The sequence below is a fragment of the Semicossyphus pulcher genome, unplaced genomic scaffold, assembly GCF_022749685.1.
Source record: "Semicossyphus pulcher isolate SPU_LCO1_2020_fin unplaced genomic scaffold, fSemPul1.0.p SCAF_21, whole genome shotgun sequence".
NCBI lineage: Eukaryota > Metazoa > Chordata > Actinopteri > Labriformes > Labridae > Semicossyphus > Semicossyphus pulcher.
This window is the reverse complement of record NW_027211695.1, coordinates 8,041,391-8,062,260: the sequence shown is the minus strand read 5'-3', so window position 1 is coordinate 8,062,260 and position 20,870 is coordinate 8,041,391. Positions and strand designations below refer to the sequence as shown.

The following is a 20,870-nucleotide window of genomic DNA, read 5'->3' as shown; positions in this document are numbered from 1 at the left end:
ATCTGACACCTACCCCCGCCAGCAGTTTCAGGCATTAAAAATAACTATATAGAAATAATCAATTTTGTGGTTGATAGGCTGGTTTACTTTTGTAGGTCATATAGAGGCATCAGTATTAATTTCAGTCTTTTTCATAATCAGCAAAAAAACTCTTCACAGGTGCTTTAAAGTAGCCTACTCTTCCTCATGTGGGGTTCACTCTTGACCCCGCATTGACACCTATATGCGGTCCGCGGACCACACTTTGGGAACCATCGCCCTCGAAAGCATCCCACTTTGTGGTTTTTTTTGGGAGAAGACGCCCACGTGACGGAGGAAACAGCAGCCAGCTCACCGCCGCTGCTCGTTTGATAGCTCGCACGGCGCCGGACGGAGAGGCATGCGGGGCAGAGAGACACGCAGAGACTGAGACACGCGTCGAGGGAAGACAAATTGAAGACACAAATCTCCGTTTTCAGCTGCAAGAGCTCCGCAGACTCCTCCGACTGAGACGGCTGGCACACACCATGGACGGTTATGCCCGGACCGAAGATGAGCTGTTCTCCTCGTGCCTCCTGAACCTCACCTGGGAGAATTGCTACGAGCAGGTAGGACACCAGTCTCTCCAGCAAAACGCAATCACTTTCGGAAAAATGAGCCTGGCTGTTGTATATAAAGAACATGCTGTGTTAAAAATAGTCAGATAAGTTTAAACGCATACTTGAAGTTTATCGGCAGGTGAGGTGAGAGCAGGTTGCAACTTCAGAAACTTAAATCTTGACTAATTAATGAGCTAGAGCCCTGGTTCTAAACTGGTGGGGCGGGACCCAAAAGTAGGTCGCGGTGCTTTTTTCAGTGGGTTGCAGATGTGTGCTTGAAAAAAAAAAGTGATGGCAAAAAGTCTATGCTGTGCTTTTATTTTGAAGGACATGGGTTTCCAATGACATGCGTGCAGTAGTAGTGTAGTTTTTTTCACACCTGATGGATCCACGTATCCTAACTACATATATTAACATTCTTAAAAGTTGATGAGCCCAATAGCAGTTTTTTTTAAGTTTATTTCTGTTGGAAAAAGATTGTTGTTGATTGAATTAATTGATTTGACTTGCTGGTCATTTTGGTTGACACAATACTGTTGTGTTTTGTGATGTTTACACACTGTGATGTTTTGTTGTGTCACAAGTTCAAACTGCATCATTTTTCATTGAAGAAATTTGGGTGGTTAAAAAACTTTGGGTTTTGTCATTAAGAGGTGGTGGTGGCTCCTTAGGCTTGACCAGTTGAGAACCACTGACCTAGAGGGTCCCGGATACCCCTACTTTATTACTTCCTAATACAAACTTTTCCAGCTTGACATTACAGCGATAACGAAATGGAAAAGCAGCCGACACAGTGTCTCTGAGCTACTTTTCTGAAAGGTCTCCTTCCCGAACTTCCACATCTCTCTGTAAGGGCTCACACATCCTGCCCTTGAAATCAATAATGAATTAACCTAGTAGACAAAATAAATCTAATGCCAGGAATTCCATAAATAAATAAGAGGCACACACAAACTTAGCATTCCTTTTGAAGAAACTGACATGCGTCATCTTCAGTGTTACATTACTCTTTTCACGCAGAGATCACAAGCTCTTTCATATCCCTGTGTCCGGAGACCCACGGGTTGCCAGGTCTGTGTTAAAATCAGGTAATGCAAACTTGAGTTGCACTTTTGAGTTCGTAGTTGAGAGCAGACTTGATGCTGAGCGCTTTGATCCCCGAGTGTCGGGCCTGTTCTCACACAGCAGAGCAGCAGTGGTGTCTGCTCGGAGATAATTACCTAATTCCTCCCTCTTCCCTCAAGCTTAATCAGTTCTGCCTTTAAAATACACTTATCGTGCTGTATGAAATCCCTCTTAATTCTCACATTCCAATTTGTGTGAGGAATGTGTGAGGCTAAAGTCATCTGCACACAAGAATGCCAATGAAATCGTTCTCTATGAATGCTAAGAGGGCTCCCAGCTATTTAGCAATTTATGCTCAATGATTGATGCCAAAATATTTGTACAGTGATTTTTATGGTAATTTACTTGAATGCCACCATGAGAGCTCAGGATATATATACAGGATATTTATTTCTGTTATCAGTACCCAGGTTGCAAAACAGTGCGGGAGGACATTTAAACAATAAATCTCCTGTGGTTTAGTGGGCTTCCATTTTGAATTACAAGTAATCACAAATTAAAGAGGATTAGGCTCTTAAAGCGTGAGCCTGCGATTGGCTGTGCTAAGAGTCATATTGTATGAGTTATTTAGGCACAGCAAACAAAAAGGCATCCCAAACATGATTCAGAATTGCAAAGTCATTGTGAATGGCTTTTTAAATGTGCAACAATTAAGCCTCAGCAGTTTGTGCTGCAAAATGGATTTTGGCTCATCAATTGGGAGCCGCACACTTACAAACTTAAGACAGTTAAATCCTCAATGAAGAACTGACTAAGCAGCCCAGATTGTGGCTGTATTCACAACAATCCCTTGTGTTCAGCTCGAACATAGAGGGTTTAAAAATGAGAGTTCATAACGTTACTTTATGATTTTTAAATGTTTGAAGTTGGCTTTTAGAGCCAGACTGATATATCGCTCTACCGATATTTTGGTCGATATGGGCCTGATACACATTTTTATCTGCGTGTTGTCTGACATGAAAGCTTCTTTTTACAGATCATATTATACAGAAAACCACTGCATGGGTTGATTTAGGAATTATGTTGTTACATTGTTTATCGAGCTTAGTGGGTTCCAACTCTCATACTCTCAGCACTGCCTGCTGCACATGTAGCAGAGCACGGTCCGCACTGAAATGATCTTATAATTTGAAATATACTTTTAGAAAGTTATTTGTTCAAGAAAGCAGCTTCCTGAGTACCTTTGCATAGTGAAATCGGTGCACAATCAGCATTAGCCCTTTTCTACATTGCGATTCTGCAACAGTGCCGTAACAAAGCTGCGCCGCATTTGCGCCGCCTCTGCGTCGCCTCTGCGCCGCCTCTGCGATGAAAATTACATATCTGCCAATATTTTCAGCCAATAAAATGCTTTAATTCTGCCTAAATGCTCCATGATTCCCGAAAATAGCTTGACGTAATGCTACAACATTGACTTGGCGCGAATGTGTGCACGCACTGCCTGCAACACGCCTCTTCCGTCAAGCGTGAAGAAGGGTGCGAGATGTCTGCGGTATGGCAGTTTTTGGCCACTACACTAAGAGTATTCATGATATCACTTCCACTGCAGGGGAGACTTAATGTTCTCTGCAATAAAAAAAACATGCCTAATATCGGTATCCAAATCGTCAAAAAGGGCTGGAAAATATCGGCATATCGGATATCGACAAAAAACCCAATATCGTGCATCCCTAGTCGACGAAAAGCCGTCCCAGCATGTGTCTGTACACCGTGTTCTGTCGAGGCAAAAGGTGCAAGCTTCACACACGTCCGACGTCCGATGTCGGCTCAGCAGCGAAACGACTTCAGCCCACCATTCTGCCTACATTAAAGAGGAGGCATAACAGTCGCGCCTTAGACTGACAGTATAAAAGGCGCTACCGAAAAGGTCCATTTCATTCATTTATCATATGGGCCACCAGATCTGTAATCTTTGAACTTTTCCCCTCTAAAATCTATAATATAACTACTCTTAACACTTACTTTTAGTGCCTTGAAACATGAAAGCAATATATACGTAACGTCCAAGAGTCAGGTGTCAAACAAAATATCAAACATCGGTTGGTTCCATCTTCTCAAAGGCTCTTGGTTTGGAGTGTTGGTCGGAAAAAACTAACACTGAATTCAACTCAATATTACTGTAATTACACTTGTCAACAATGAAGCACAGCCCTGTCAATCAAAGGTGCTGCTTGCTAATTATAATTCAAATAGTTCAAAGAGAATATTATGACATTATGTTGCAGAAATTATAGATTGATTTGATAGGAAACATCATCACTGGATAAACTGATAATGATCATGATTGTTAGTTGCATTTGTTTACATGTCTGTGTCCTATAAAGAGTTAAAAGTATTTTCTGGTCTCCCTAAAAAGCTTCCCCAAATCCACTTTGGTACAGTCCGCACTCTTCCCCTCAAAAATCCGTCCTGGTTAAAAAAAAAAAAATAAGTGAACCTTTTGAAAGCAGGTCATCTGCTGGACCAGCATGTTGTTAGCCATGCACATATCCTCCCTCGCCCTCCCCGAGTCCTACGGCGGGCGGGTAAATAAATAAATAAGGAAGTAAAGGGAAATGTTGACACAGCCTGTCCTTGTGGCCAGATTATCCACTCATGCTTGAGCGCTGGGTAAAGGCCCTGCATTATTCAGCCTAAGACACAGAGATGGGGGTGGGGGGAAACTGTGGAAAAGCTGGGTCTTGCCGCAGGAGTGTTTGGTGTGCTTGTGTGTGTGTGTGTGTGTTTTGGGGTAAGCGCCTTCACTTTTCAAAGAGCAGACATGGGGATAGCTGAAATGCGTGGGGTGGAGAAGATGATGTCTTTGCTTAATTATCAAATGAACTCACTGCCTCCCACTTTACTCCGTCTCTCCTTCTTTTTCCACCCTCTGCGTCTCTCACACTCGCTCGGGTTTTCTCCGAGGCTGCTGTCCGTGGTGCTGAAAGTTTCATCACACATTTTGTGCATGTCTTTTTAGAATTCCAGGCCCTCGTCGCTCTTCAAAAGCAATGTATTCAGTTTGTCTGGACAAAAAGCGTGCCAGCACTTGGCAGTCCAGCTCAAAAGGGCGAAGCCTATCATTCGAGACGTTTGGGAAAAAAAAAAAAAAAAGCTGCAGGTAACGCAGCGTGCTCTCAGAAGCAGTAAGGACTAATGCACTTTTTTATGTGTCTGCTTCTGCCTACGGCGTGTTTCATCACAGCGAGGCTCAAGTTACGTTGGGCCTCAGTCAGTGGCTCGGTTAAATGAAAGCTCCTTTGTGTGCGCTCTTATGTACAGTATTTGATCCGTGCGAGTCACTTCTCTGTCTGTGTAATGAGTCTGTAGCCTGAATGGATTTAGTGGAGGCACACTTTACAGCAAGGGAAGGGATAAAACAGTAAAATATGTGAGTTTGTGGAGTGTTTCTCCTCTGATCACACGTTCAGCAGAGAGAATCTGTCGTCATAATGTTGGATTTAGGGTGTGCTCCGTATTGATTGACAGGAGATTCAAGTACAATGTTATATTTTCCGTGTAAGCATACTGTCAGGGAAGTATTCCCCTTTTTATCCTCTCCTTTATGAACAATTTAAATGAATACAGAAGACGAACTGGCAGTGTTTTTCTGTTTTCGATCATCGTTGGCTTCTGGACTGTTGGTCGCAAAACAAGACATGTTAAAGTGGTAATCTCGAATATCTCAGTTTCATTCTCTTTGGCGGCACCTTTGGCGATAAACAGTAATTGCTGGAGCACACTTCCCATATATCCAGACAGTGTTGCATGTGTGTCATCCACAGTTGGCTCTCTTTGTGACGTTTATAACTCTTGCTTTTCCTCGCTGACGGTCGCTTTTCATTTTTAGACTGGATTTTCACTTATTTTTGAAGTTGTATCTGTAGTCATAGCCAGCCATAGTAGATTACTGTTTACTCGCAACACTTGCAGAGACCGGAAAAGCAGCAGCTTAGCTCCGCCTACCCTCTCTGACAGACCAATCACTTCTGGGTGATGGAAAACGCGTCACCAATACCCTTTTCCCACTGGTCAAAAAACTCGCGAACAGCTGGAAAGGTTACAACCGGCTTTCAGACCCGGGTCAAATGACTCAGCAGTAGACGGGGGTAATTATCGCCTCAGCCCGAATCGGCATTGATGGGAACACAAAACCCGCTCTGACACGCTCATCTCCGCCCCCTCTCCGGCGCGATGCTATGCTCCGTCGGTAACTTCTGCTACTCTTTGTCATCTCAGCTACAAATTCCGCCCATCACACAGCGCTCGAACATCGTTCCAAATTTGACTCCGCCGAGTTTAATACACAGACTGAATGAGTAATAGATACAATAAAGACCTAACAACCGTAACATCTTCACTGTTTACTAACCCTGTCTCTGGTGTGTTTGTGGCGTCAGACGGTGGCGCAGCAGAAAAGAGACGGACAGGAGTATACTTCACTGGCAATGGGAAAAGAGACGATCGGCATCTATAAGCGGATCTTCTCGACTCGGAAAAACCAGCGTCAACGCGCTAATTTTGGTGGGAAAGGAGTTTAACTGGGCGCCGCTTATGATTTTTTTCCGTGAAAGTCGCCACAGACAGCCAGTCTGTAATACTGCAAATGCAAAGGCTTTCATCAGTGGGCCATAGGCTCAATCACCAGTGTGTTACCTCACTCTATATTGTGACTTAAAAGACATTTCTGTAAATGAAAATCTCATAAGTAACCAATAGATTGATTGATAGCGTGAATCCTAGTTTGCAATTGAGCTCTACTCTTACCCACTGCAGAGCTTCGGGTTCCTGTGGTGCCACTTCAGTGCCACCACTGGCTTGGTCGGGTGCCACTTCACACAGAGCTGGCAGCGCGTGTGAGCGGGGAGCCAGCGATTAACTCATCGGGAACATATGAGGTTGTCTTTTCCATATATGGTAAATAAAGACGCAAGATTAACTTAAGCCTTGTGTATCAGCAGACAGTCGTCATGGTTTGAGTGCACGGTCTGCTCTGCACCGAGAACTACTCCCACCTCCTCCAACTACCCCCGTAGGAGCGTATCTAATTTCCACGTTGGCACATCTTTTCTTTAATCAACAAGTGTGTATCTGCTGAACACCTTGCTTTTTTGATAGCAACCCACAGGAGCAGGGCCTGTTGGCAGTTTAATGAGAAGCGTGTTGTTCCCTCGCAACATATTGCCAAGATATGGATGGGTAATTATCTAATCAAGACTTTGTGAAAGTGCCGCCACTTACTCACTGCTGACCCGCTAACCGTCTGCCAGAGTTCTGCTGCAAGATGTTTACATACTCTAAACAGATAGAGCTGCATTTTTAGTATGTTGTTTGAAAGTTTACATGCTGCAGAGGACTGTCTAATAATGCATAAAAAGAAAGTAAAGAAAGCTTTTTATTTAACAGACAGATTTTGAATAATTCAAACAGCAACACCATAACAACATGGCGCTTGGTACTTATTTATATACACACATGCCTACGCCCAAGTGCGATGCAATCCACGGTTGTAGCTGTCTTGTCTCCACGGTCATCTTTGAAAGATTTAGCAGAGCAGTGGGAGTACAAAGGGAAGAAGATGTGCAGGGTGAATAAAAGAAGTCCCGCATTATAAATACAAATGCACCCAAAGCACACTTTTATTTCAATTCCAAAGGGAAATGTGAACCACCAGAGGGAGCAACAAGCTTTGATTTCTTATGGAGCGCTAAAATTAATCATTAGTTAAATGTAAAGATGTAAAGAACTCCTGACTCATATAAGCCGAGGGGAAAAAAAGAAAAAGGTGTCATTTTCAGTCTGTATCTCGTCCCTGTGAGGTGTTTGTTTCATGGATAAATTAATGTAATCACAATATTAGCCTTCAGAGATATCAATCTTGTTTTCTAGCCTTCTTCCGTCTGAATCAACATCACAACACAAGGAAGCGCGCGCTCGCACACACTCCGGCGTGCTTTGATTATGTGTGGGAAAACGTCTTCCTCACCATTGACAATCTGTTGATACCTTGCAAAATCTGAGATGAAAGGAAACGCAGCTTAGACTGTGAAAAATCCTTGCCTTCTCACCGGGAGGTAAAAGTACTCTCACAAACATTGAATTGTACATCTGAAGTGTTATCAATTCCACCTGAAACGGAGGGGGCCCCGGTGGCGGAGCCGAACCCCCGCGCTTTTGATCGCACCAGCAGCGCCTGTAAACAAGTATTTTCCCATCTTCCTCTCTGTCTGTCTCTCTGCTTCCCTCCCTTCTCTCTCTGTCTCTCTCTTCCTCCCCCACCAAGGTGTCTAGAGGGGGAGGTTCCTTTGATTATCTCCGCCGTGGATTAATTGCTTTTCTTAACCTCTGCACAGACGTGCTCCTACACCGCCCCGGAGCCCGCCGCACGCGCCCAGATGGACCCCTGCCAGGAGAAAAACAAACCACACCGCGCCTCTATCTCCACACCTTCTCTCAATTACTGACCTTCATCCTTTCATTTCGCCTCGGATGTTATCATCAGCATTATCAGTGTATTTACTTTGTTTGTTTAGCCACTTACTTGGCGCACTGCAGCATTCCTGGCTATATTTTAAAGGCAGACTGTGAGAGGTGTATTAATTTCTGGGAAGCAGGAGATGAGATGAGTGTGTGTTGTCAGGTAAGTGTATTGTGTGTCATAAAGTGGCTGTGGGTCACCGAGGAAGGCGGAGGGGCAGTTTTTATGCAGGAATATTATTACACTGCCTTTTTTGGGGGGACTGTCTCTACTCCATGATTAAGTAGATTTTGGCCTTGAGATGTGCTGGCCGAGCAATTTCAGTCACGTTTTCCCCCCCCCCGCCAACCCTGAGTGCTCTTTTCCATCTCACTTTGCCTTTGACACGCATGTGCATCACGTCTCTGAAAAGGTCCCAGCCCCTGCCTCCAAACACTATCATAAAGCGATGCCTCGCCTGCCTCCGTCAGACCTTGGCCTTCTTTCTTTTTTTTTCTCTTCTTCTTTAGGACATCCTGAAAGCACATCCAGGGGCCATCTCAATGATTTATGCACTACATCTCCCATGCAGACCACCTAGTGTACCTTCACGGCGCGGACGACACTGTGCTTAAATGCTCTCAGGGTAATTCGCAGTTTGATTGCTGCAGGAGCAAAGAAAAAGTTTTAATCGATTTTTTTTCCTGTTGTCGGCAGTTCAATTTCGACATGAAGAAGTTTCTTTCTCAGCCTGGAGTTGTTGGCAGAAAAGTGTTGGAATATATAACCTTTCTCGTTTCATAATCCACATCTCACACTTTCTGCTCTTGGTCTCTCTCCAGTTCATCGTTTTTATCTCTCCGAGTGAATCCAGACGACTTCTCGCTTAAGTTTCGCATGACTGTTTATGACATTACTGTAAGTGGCTTGAGGGATACTTTTCGCCTAATTGGTTCAGGTGTTTGATACTGAGAGCACTGTGGGGCTCCAGTCTCACCGAGATGAGACAGCCCACACACACACGCTCATATACACAAATGCAAAATCTGCATGAGAGACATGAGCAGGCGCATAATGCGCACACTGACTCCCTCATTCACTCACTAACAGGCTGGACTCCCCGGACTGTGCAGTACAGTGTGCTGGTGCTGATTTTCCCCATCAGCAGAAAGCCGGGATGAGCTGAGCTAATTGAGCTGGGAGGCCCGGCGGGGGGAACGGGGCCCCCTCCACGCACCGGCTCGTCACTTCCTTTCTTTATCCAACCACCACTGTGTCCAAAGTCCCACATCGCCACTCTGCGCTGCACAAAAGAGAGAATATTAATGCAGGATTCAATGTTTCATTGATGCCAGATGCACATCATATTGATCGAGATTTGAAAGCATTGCAAGCTCCACACTGAACAGTAAATCAGAGCAGTGGTTCGTTTTGCCTTTTTACATCTATAGTATCGGTTTCCATTGTTTTTGTTAGGGATGCACGATATTATCGGCCCGTTATCGGCATCGGCAGATATGTCATTTTGCTGCCGATAAAACAACGCTTCTGCCTAAATGCTCGATGATTCTCTAAAAAAGCTTGACGTAATGCTACGCCATTAACACGGCGCAAGTGTGCGCGTGCACTGCCTACGCAAAGTTATCAACAATGTACAAATAAAGACTAAAAAGTCACAGAAACTTTTACCAGACTTAACAACATCAAACACGCTAAAAATACACTCGCGGCCAAAGACGACGCTAACAGAGAGTAACATAAACATCAGTGCAAAACTGACTGACATATTCATGGATGCACACGCCAAAAAGAGTCCGTCGGCGATCACTGAAACAAGTCCGGGCATGTCTCCCTCACTGCCGTGTTTGGGGAAGGATGCTGCATTCAGGTGCGCTCAGAAACATGAGTGATCAGACCCGTGACCTTTTGTACAATGCCTCTTCCATCAAGTGTAAAGCAGGGTGCAAGATGTCGGCAGTTTTTGGCCACTACAATAAGAGTAAGCATGATATCAATTCCACTACAGGGGAGGCTTGATGTTCTTTGCAATTAGGTGGAAAAAAACATGTGCCTAATAAATCGGTATCAAAACCGGCAATCGGCAGTAGGGGTTGGAAAATATCGGCATATCAGATATCGCCAAAAAATCCAACATCGTGCACCCCTAGTTTCTGTCTTAACTCTCTCCCCATTATTAACCCCATAGTGCCCTGCTGCGCCTGTTCTATATTTCACTATAGCGCCCAAGAGCGCCCGTCATTTTAATGTTATTTTTAATGTATCAAAAACGGAAAATAAAGTCATGAGCTTTGCATTGTGGATATTTTTAAGTAACCGGAAATACACATTGTTATGTTGAAGTCTTTTTTTCGCAGGTTTCCATTTTTTTTCTCCAGATCTAAAAATGGCTCCGCCGACTAAGCATCTACGATCTTATGGAAGCTGTAAGATTGTGATGCGAGTCAGATCCTGAAACACCGTGCATAATGGAAAGCGACGGAGATTTTTGCTCGAAATCACGTAATCGTCGTCACTAAACAGCGTTCCCTGCCGGAGACCGATGCTGTTTTCCGGTGGGCAGTGCGCCCCTGTTGGTAGGGATGACTGACTGGGCCGTGGCGACTTTTCCTCTTATATAAATTTGGCAATTTTTTTTCTCATTCAAGTTGCAGTTTGGGTTAAGGACGTTTTCTCTTTTATTTTGAAAGCCGAGCATTATCCAGTAAAGGGTCTTAAGGATTTTTAGTGCTATTTGTTGTGGTGGTTTGTCAAAATCGTCTTAAAAGCTACATATGCCACATATTTGGTGTAAAATTAAAAAGGAAGATGAGTTTGTTTTAAATGAAAACGACTTGTGATTGTGACTTTCTTTCTGTTTTTGAGATGGAGTTTGTTTGGATTAAGCAGGAAAATGCTCATTTAAGTGAACTGCAGAAACATTCTAGTATTCTCCTGGGGTGTATGACCCTCAATACAATAAATACACCTTAAATTCATACATGCCCGAGCTGCTGTTTTTCAGCTCTGCGCTACACCTAAACAGAATTACAAGCCCAAATGGACAAACTGCATTGTCTGCCTCACAGCCGACGAGCCGACAACAAAAGCAGATTACCTGTTCTATTTGAGGGATATTAAGATGTTACATGCCACCCGATGGGCCCTCCGAGGCCCGCCATAAAAGCCACAGCAAGCTGTTGAGACGCAGCCTCGGAGTTGTTTCCATCTTTTAGCTGCACTCGGGGACTGATTATGGTCAAGCAAACGGCCTTTACCTGGAAAGTCACTTTCACTTTCTCGTCCACCATTTGTTAGCATGGCTAATGTCTCATTAAGTCCCTCATAGGGGAAATGATGTGCTCTTTGGGTGAAGGTTAGGCTCTCGGCTTATCATGAGACAAAAGAGAGACTGATTACGGCGGTGCAGGCGTGCCTCAGCCTGTGTCTTTCACAACAAGTCCTATTTGTGTTACTGCTGGAGCCGCTTCATTACCCATAATCTATTAGCCCTCCCTCCGCCTCCCCCGAATAAAAGTTAAAACATTTGGGCTAAATGATGAATGCTTGATCACTTTTGCGTGGTGTTCGGCGGGAAGAAGTGGACGGAAAGGAGGTGGGGGGTAAATTTTACATTATCAAGGAGATAATTACAAAGCAATCATAAGCGGTTTCCGGTAAAGTGGTAAACAAGCCAAGGGCTTGTGCTCTTTTCCCAAGAATAATTAAAAGTCGCTTTGCATTCTATGCATCAGTGTCCTCTCCTCCACTCAGTGGCCACCTCTTGGCATAATAAAGCCTGCTGAATTTTACCATAGGGGAGGGGTCTTTCAATATGCAGTGATTTGGCGTTTTTTTCTGCTCGTATCTTCTCCTACATCTACAAAAAACTCTTGAAATGATATTTTTTCTGTTGCATTCTGACAGCGGCGGATCCAGAGGGGTGGCCTTGGCCCCCTTAAAATGTGATGTGCCACCACAAAATCCTAAACTATAATTGGCTATTGTCAGAGGCGGGACTTTACAATGTTACAATTGTTACAATTTCATTTAGCAGACCCTTTTTGTCCAAAGCGCTGTACATGTGAGAGCTAATACAACACAAGCAACATTCAAGACAGGAGGGAACGAAGTCAGTAAGTGCCAACCAATGACTGTATACGTAGATGGACGACGCGTCTCAATCTGCTCCCATTGTACGAAAGTGATGCCAAAATAGCCCCCGTGATAGGCGCTGCCAGCTTGCGATCGTGACGTCATGTGGAGCCAGAGACTGCGCAGTAGAGATCGGCGGGTGAAGCAGCCGTAGCCACTTCCGCTAACCAAAACACACACTTAACTTACTGACAAAAACAGCAAGGATCCCGCACGTCGGCGTATTTAACAGCAGAACAGCTTCTTGTGTTGGTCTGAAGCAGACGTTCACAGGTATGGAAACTTCAATGACTGTAGTGATTGTTTTTGTTACGTCTCCTCTCGCTGATCCTCCTCTCCTCTGCTAATCTGATCGGCTGCAGGAGCCGTATTTGTCAACAGAGCTGTCAATCATCCTTTTCACAGCATCAAATAACTCCTTAAAAAATAAACTTAAAAATGAACACTAAGGACGTAAATCAGCATGATAAGAACTAACTATAATGACAGAAACCATGTTTCAAAAACATTTATTTGGTGTGTAATTTGATTTTATAGTTTGACTCATGTCCCATCTGTTAACATGGAGGAGGCGGGCTTTATGACCTATACTGAAGCCAGTCAGCAGGGGGCGATAGAGAGGGTTTGGCTTCACTTTTAGGGAGCTGTTATGTCGTCCATCTTTTTATACAGTCTATGGTGCCAACAAACAGCATCAATATTTTGTATTAATTTGTGTGAGTGTGTGGACACAAACTCCATGCCACCCCTGCATAAGTCAGTGCCCCAATCTGGCCACCCCAGTCAAAAAAGTCTGGCTCCTCCCCTGCATACTGAGCAGCTGTGTCACAAAGCTGAAAGGTTTCCATACATGGACGAATACTCCATTGCTTTGCCTTTAATGCCTGAGTAACAAGTTCATTCACTGATTGGTGTAGTCTTGAGAGAATGGCGACTTGCCAGCGGAGGTGTAGGAATATTAGATGTGAATTCTCAACCATGGAAATTGCAATCAACTTTTACTTCAAGTGACAATAACAAAGGAAATTCATATGCAGCATGCACTTCAGCCGGGCCTCAAATACAGGACTAATACAGCACAAAAAAGCAAGGCCAAAATGTGGATTTGGGCAACTGATATTCCTTGTGTAATATCAACTTCCTGTCTCAGTTTACGAGCCAGGTCTATACCTTAAGATGCCCGCGGGCCGTGTCGCATCACAGCGCTGACATGTAGTCGTTACTCCACTTCTAACAACACCAGAATCAGTCAATTATCCGCTGAATCGATCAACATAACCCCGCTGCCACTCATTTGAAAGAGCCAATCAATCTGCATGGGCCTTTTCTCTGTTTTCCTCACCGTGTTACAAGCAGTCGTGTGTGCGCGTGTTGGGCGCCGCGCTTTGGCCCATGATGGATCTGCTCGAGTGACAGCTCGTCTTCTGATTTATGGTTGTTTATCGCCCGGAGTAAGGCTGGAGTTGACCCCTCACCACTTCCAATGATGCCTGTAAAGCCGCACATTGAGTTGCATGATTGCCTCGCAGGCCAAGGCGTCGTGAGCTCCTGAACTTTACATGTCCATTCTCAAATGCTCCTAACTTTGACTCACTTATGGAAGTTTTGATATGTTGGTATGTCCCGCCTCGGTGACTTGAATACTAAATGAAGCAGCCGATAATTCCACATCGTGATAAATGCTGTAGCAGCAGTCTGCGAGGTTCGGGTGGGGAAAGGGGGACACGGCGTCCTCCCTACCTGATGACATGCAAGGTTTATCACGTCGAGCAGAGACATGGTCACCTTACCCCGGGCCTCATTGTGACAGCCAGCAAGTCACTGGAGAGCACCATTGGAAATCAATAAGCCCCCGCTCTTTAATTGTTAGAAAACACGCTTCCCTGTTTACAGCATCACATCATCAGTCAGGACAGCCTGACTTTCATTTATTTTTGCCTTTTCCACCCGTCTCCTCCTCCTCTAACGCTCTCTCCTCCGTGGGATGTGCTCGCTGGCTGATTCTCGGCGAGATTACGTAACAGGAGCCGGCTGGTTTTTATTTTGGGGAACCTGTTTGATATGTATACAGAGAGCGGTTCTGATTAACTTCGGGGCGCTTAAGGCAATTGTGCGTTATCTCAGCGAATGTTTGCCTCCTCCACTGTTTCTCGTACTAACAGGGGGCGTGTGCTCGCTTCTGTCCTCTGTTGACTTCCTGTGAAGCTGTTCCTCTGTGTGAGTAAAGAATCAGGTAGTTTCCATCTGTCAGTCAGCCATCAGTCCCTCACACTGTGGATTGACAATCTTTATGGAGTATGACCTTTTGAAGCTGGGTAATTAGTGCTGTCAAAACTGGCCTAAAATGTTTGATTAATCCTTCAAAAAAAAAAAAAGTTAATTATTTCCGTATAAAGTGACATTGTGTGCATTCAAAGATGCTCCGTAACCAAGAGAGTGCAAGCGAGGGCATACGATGACAACAGCGGCAGCGCTGTTTTTTTTACACCGAAACGTAATTTTAAAGGGGGGGTATTATGCTAATTTCAGGCTTCATATTTCACTTGATGATACCTGTGGACTAGCATAGCATCATTTACAGTTAAAAAAAACCTCCTCATACAGCCTCTGCCTGAAACGACAGTTCTCTGTCTCTTTAAGAAACCCTGGCCCTATAAGCCCGCTTCCTTCTGATTGGCCAGCTCTCTGTGATGTCACAAAGTGCAGCATGTAGAAAAAACTGTATGAAACCTGGCATTCACAGCAGCCTGAGCTGAGAAGCCTGGGGAGTACTCCAACATACTTTTACCTACAGATCTGAAACTTCACCCACGTTTAGTCTGGACATCCAACACTGTAACATTATATTTGTCTTAAAATGTTTTTTATTACAATTGAGTGACATATTCGAATTTTAAATTATTTGTTAATACTGGTGATACATATTCCACATTGCTCTCACGGGATACGTTATGTCTATAATTTTTTTAAATGATCTGAATGATCTGATGAATATTTTTAGCATGTCTAATAATGAGACGTGTTTTGTGTGTCTTAATGAAGGTGCTGATAGTTCAGGATTTTAAAGAACTTGATGTAGTTTACCTTGAAATGAAAGGCATTCTTAATTTAATGATTTTTAAATTCACAACTGAGGGTTTTATGACATATTTAAGCTCTGTAATAATCTATTATTCTAATGTGTTTTTGAATCACGTTGGTAACGTTTGTTTAAAAATTGTATACATATTGTATTGAATTATTTTTCTGCGCCTCTCCTTCCTCCTGAAACGAACAAGCCGTTTTTACCATTCAAAGGTTCGACCTTAGCCACGATTGGCTGACAGTATTTGGAGTGATCGCGTAGCCCATGTTGTAGAAAACATGGCTGCACTAGGATCGGTTATTCGGCCTTATGTGTGCGAGCCAGAATAGCCAGGAGGTATCGGAATCTGAAATCTTGACGATGACTTGACTACGAGCTAGCGCAAGAAGGCAGCCTGAGGTGAACGACGGTGAATGACGATTGGTCGATTTCAGCTAAAGCAAGGTTCTACGTAGAAACCTGCAGCTGTTTTGAACGTCCCATTTCAGAGCCGACCTTTTTAAAAAATGTCATTCTGAAAAAACATGGAAATATGCAGTTTTCACTGTGAAACCCATGAAAATATGAGAATATCCATTTATGGCTTCACATTAGATCAGACACCTCATTTATTTACTAGTTAAAAATAGTTTTTCTGAACCCGTTCTAAAAAGGTAAAACTGTATTTTATGGCAAAAAAAAAAAAGAGTATAGAGGAAGTAAACACATTTCATTTACTCACTAATTTGCTGTCTCGTTAGATCCCTATTTTTGACCACAGTTTCACACTATGACTATAACAGCTGAAAGCGCTAAAATGCAAAGAGACAAAATCAATCTGTCAGCAAAAAAAGGACAACAAGCTCGCAAAGATTGATGATTTCAAATTAAAATGAAATGCACTCAACACCTCACGCATACACTCCTCCACACAGGTCAAACCAGGTTATTACGGGACACTCCTGCCTTTCCTTTGAGAAACCCACCTCGCCACACTCTTCCCTCCATCTGTGTCTCCACAAGCTTCTCCTATTAGCGGGTTACCTGGGGAGGACCCCGGCTCCAAAACTCTGATTAGGCCCTCTCTGGCTAATTAACTGCTCGGGCCGCAGTTGGCCGTTTGCAGCGTTTAATGGAGGGACGATGGCGCAGCTGTCCTTCGTCTGTCATTCGTCTGATTTGTGCCCTTTATGCCACAATTTGTGCCGTAAAATGTATAAATAGCCAAAGCTAGCGTAGCATTTATCACTCTCATTAAAGTGACAGAATATAGTGCGCGCTTCGTCTCCATGTAAGCAGCAGCGAAGGCTGTCTTTTAATTACGAGAGAGGGAGAGAGAGTTAAAGGCTTTTGTCCTAGTAGGAGAAATTCCTGGTGATTCCTGGAGAGAGGAGCTAATTATGACAATGCTGTGGTACTTTAAAATGCCGCAAGCGAGCTGATCGCTGTTAATTTCTCCCTCTTCTCTTTTGCTCTCTGGTTTTTCAGGGCAACAGGCTGCTAAATAATTTATCCGTTATAGTTTAAAAATCAGAAGACAAGAGAAGGACACTAATATTCCCCCCTCTCACGAAGCTTCACTCCGACCAGCAACAGCGCTACAGGAACACTTTCACACTGTTGGATCATAAAGACATGCCTCATTTTGAGCCCGCACTTCTGCATCAACATCAACATATCCTAATAAACACGCTCAAGCTACAGTCTGTGTTTATATTCACTCACTTATCAACCCAGTTACTCACACAGGCCCCGGGCGCTTCGGCATCTTCCAGCTGTAGTGTGTTCATTAAGCAGGGAGAGTGTTTGCCCACTCTGCCCTCGCGTGTGCGCGCGCGCAAACGGCCAAATTTTGTTTTCTTCAAGTGCTGCCGGATTATTTTGGAGTTGTTTGCTTTCATTTCTTCTTTAGGCCATCTTTTGCATTCCACCTGCGTGAAATTCTGCAAAAGCATGTTTGCAGAGCAAGTATTTTTTGATGTGCTGTGCACACACGCGTGCAAAGTAAATGTAATATTGAAATTATTCCGCTTTTGGACAAGTTTGGCTCAACATCCTCACACTTGTTCATGTTCCTACCCCCTTCTCCCTCTCTGGATGTTTACTCCCAACATTGTTCTCTTGCGTCTGTGACCAGCCTGCGCTTTTTGTCTCCTTCCCGAGGGGGAGTGGATAGCACATGTGAACGGATCACTTCTGATTAGTGGGGCTGCTTTAAGAAGATGCCGGTAGCGTTTTTCTCCAGAAACAAACAGTGGTGTGGCCTCCCCGGGGAAGACTGCCACTTCCTTAGCACAGCACAACCCCCGAGAGAAGTTGTTTTATCTCCCAAGTGCTGTTAACTTTAGGCTTTAAAGTGTGTGCTTGCCAGTGCCTTGTTTTTCACATCACAGGATGATGATATCGCGCAGGATAGCGACAGAGCTGATTATAAAACAGAAGACTGTTGGATTCGGCTTCATCTCGTCGGCACAGAAGATGCTTTTTTAATTTTCTACCAGCCTTACAACCTAAACTCTGTCATTCAATTCTCACTGCAAATTTACATATAAAGTGTCTGATAAGCAGATTTGTGTGTAGCTGAAGTTTGTTGGAAAACATAAAGAAAGAAATTTGACTTTGTTTTTGAGTAAATTTGAATCGTATGGCTTTTTGTGCGAGACGAGCGGAGGCGGCGCGCGAGGGAGGATGGGGGGGAAAGTAGGTAAATAGCACGGGAGGGTGGGGAGCAGAAGCAGGCGACTGATTTGCCTCCGTTCTGTCGGGAGGATTTACGGCGCAAGTGTGTTGAGCCATCAATCAATTGTGGCGCACTCCAAGGACAACTTTGTCTCTTTATGCAATTTGTAAGGCTGTCCAGTCAAATTGATTCCTTAACCAGGAGCCGTCCAGCTCCCGGAGAAGAGTAAAACCCCCCTCTGAAAAGAACATCAACCTCCGTGTTTGCTGTAAAGCAGGCAATAAATGATCGCGCCGCTGACTATTGATGGCCAAAATCCAACTGCAAAACAAAGTGGGTGACAGAGAAACGAGATTAAAAGCGATCGCAGAGGTGATTTGATTAAATGTGATTAAATGGAACAACTGAGGACTGATGCTGTCGAGTCCCTGTGACAAATGATTCCGCCATTATGATTGTTTTACTGGCGGTCCTTCTCAGGTTTGCTCCAGAACAAAGGCGGATTATACAACCAAATATGGTCATTTACTCTGGCGTGTCATTTAGCTTAAAATCTGTGCACATTAAGGCCTTCGCGTACACGAGGCGTGCATGGTCCATGGTCCAGTTGACTTGTGAGACCTTGGACTAGACGGTGGCTGATGTGTCCCCTCCATTGATTGCTCACTTTCAACACCCTCAGTCTCTCGTATGACAAAAGCCTCCACTGTTGTGTTCCCATTGAAACTATGGTCATCTGGGTCCTGCTAAAAATAACAGTTACAGTAGCTTTGGAAATAAAGGGATTTTGCCACTGAATTAGTGTGTGCTTGTGTGCCTTATCTTCTTACCTTAAGTGGGTTTCCAAACTAAGTCAACCATAAAATTCAATAACACACACATAGCCTAAAATGATGGCTTTGATGTAACTTGCCATGCTAGCGCCGTGGCTGTATGGATGGCACTTAATGGTTGGTTGTTTGGTCCAACGCCTACTGTTTACGCTGAATTATGTCTTGTGATGATTAGATTGTTAGCCATCAAATCTGATATATTACATATACAGTACATCATCTCCAGAGGTTGAATTTATGCTAACATGGCTTTAGCTCCAGTGCTAGTAGCTGGTTTATGCTCACAATAATGACATTCCCATTAGCCTCATCTGTATGTGTTGAACTCTAATTCGCTAACAAAAGTGCTAACTTTCGATACCAACATGATGAACATTATACCTGCCAAACATCAGCATGGTCGTGTTGTCCATAGGTGGAAGTAACGAACTAAAGTACTCATGTTACTGTAATTGACTAGCTGTTTTGTGTACTTCTACTTTTTTGAGTATTTTTTTAAAGTCAGTAATTTCACTTTTACGCAAGTATGTTTTGAATGAAGTAAAGTCATTCGCTACATTCGTACATTCATCCGTTACTGAGTAAAATATTTATCTACAGATATTACAAACCAATCAAATGCATTGCATCAAAAACAGGCCAATAAGATCAAAGTGTGTCACAGAGTCCCAAGCGAAGAGAAGAGCAACTAGTAGCCCGACACATAATGTTAGTGAACCATGAATGGGACAGATGAGAGTTCAGATGAAACACCCCCTTTGACACAGACTGAAGGTACTGAAAGTTCTTTGCTTAACCAGAAACAGCCGTTAGATCGCTCTCTTCAAAGCCACCAGACTCGTGTAACGAGGCAGTAACTGCTGCTTTACACGTCGTTAGTTTGGAACCGAACCGAAGTTTAAAACACCACACAATAACACAAACAAACTAACCGATCGAGGCCGCGGTGGACCGTCAGCAACTCCCGTGTTCTGCGAGGTAAAATGTTTTTGTCAATGGAGTCTGGTGGCTTTAAAGAGAGCTGTATAACTGCTGTTTGTGGTTAAACAAAGGATCTTACTCTTTGATAAAAGGCCCATCTTTGTCATTTTGACACCAAAACATGTAAACACAGGGCCCAGGTTTGAAAATATCAAAGCTTCATTTTTATGATAACTGAGCTGAGGGCTTCAGATTACACAATAAGATTTCATAACCTGCTTTATGAAGCCTTTTATGACAAGAGGTGGAACACCTATTACTTTAACTGCATAAAGCTTTACATTGTTCAAACTGTGCTATCATTTCCTCTCTTCCTTTTCAGTTCATTGCATAGGATGCATGTGTAAGCTAACCTTAGCAAACTTAGTTTATTATAAAAATCAGCGGGAAAGTATCTTTAAGTGAGCTACTTTTTACTTTTACTCGAGTACAATTAAGCAACAGTCCCTCTTGAGTAGAATATTTCAGTCCTCTTTACCCCTCTGGTGTTGTCATTGTTAGCATGTAAGCAGCTGCTGTAGTAGCTAGCATGGCTGTTTGTTGGGGGGCCTGTCTGCAGATGTCAAAACTTAGCATGTACACAGCAAAGTATTTTAAACAGATTTAAAGCATTTTTGCACGTCACAACAAAGTAATCGATATCAGCAGTGTATGCTTTCAGTGTAAATCATCCCACCTTAAAAAAGCGGCCCGTGACTGTCGCTGGAGGAAACCCCATCCCATCACTTCCTGCTGAGCACGCACTCGGTCTTCTTCCATGTCGACTCTCTTGTGGTGATTTGGGACGTTTAGCGGACAATAGGGGAGCGATTATAGAAACAGGCTGTACACTTGAATAATTGATGGCGGAAATCGTGCTCAGCTTTTCAGAATCCATAATGATGCCCTCCCTTTATCCTTTACCCCAACACACACACAAACGCACACGCAGAAATATTCAATTTGTGTACCAACACCTACGATAAACTGCTGTGACTCACTTGCCTGGGTGCCGTGATCACATTAATGCGGAAATAATAAA

The 20,870-nt window shown here is 43.7% G+C and overlaps 1 protein-coding gene across 1 annotated transcript in view; it reads left to right on the top strand.

Moving 5' to 3' along the window:
* The first annotated feature begins 506 nt into the window (after window positions 1-506).
* The window catches only part of ppargc1a (peroxisome proliferator-activated receptor gamma, coactivator 1 alpha), a 285,498-nt gene continuing 265,134 nt past the window's right edge, over window positions 507-20,870 (top strand). The window contains exon 1 of the mRNA XM_069672295.1: window positions 507-587. Within this exon, the coding sequence (XP_069528396.1) occupies window positions 507-587 (81 nt within the window). The remainder of the gene's footprint in view (window positions 588-20,870) is intronic.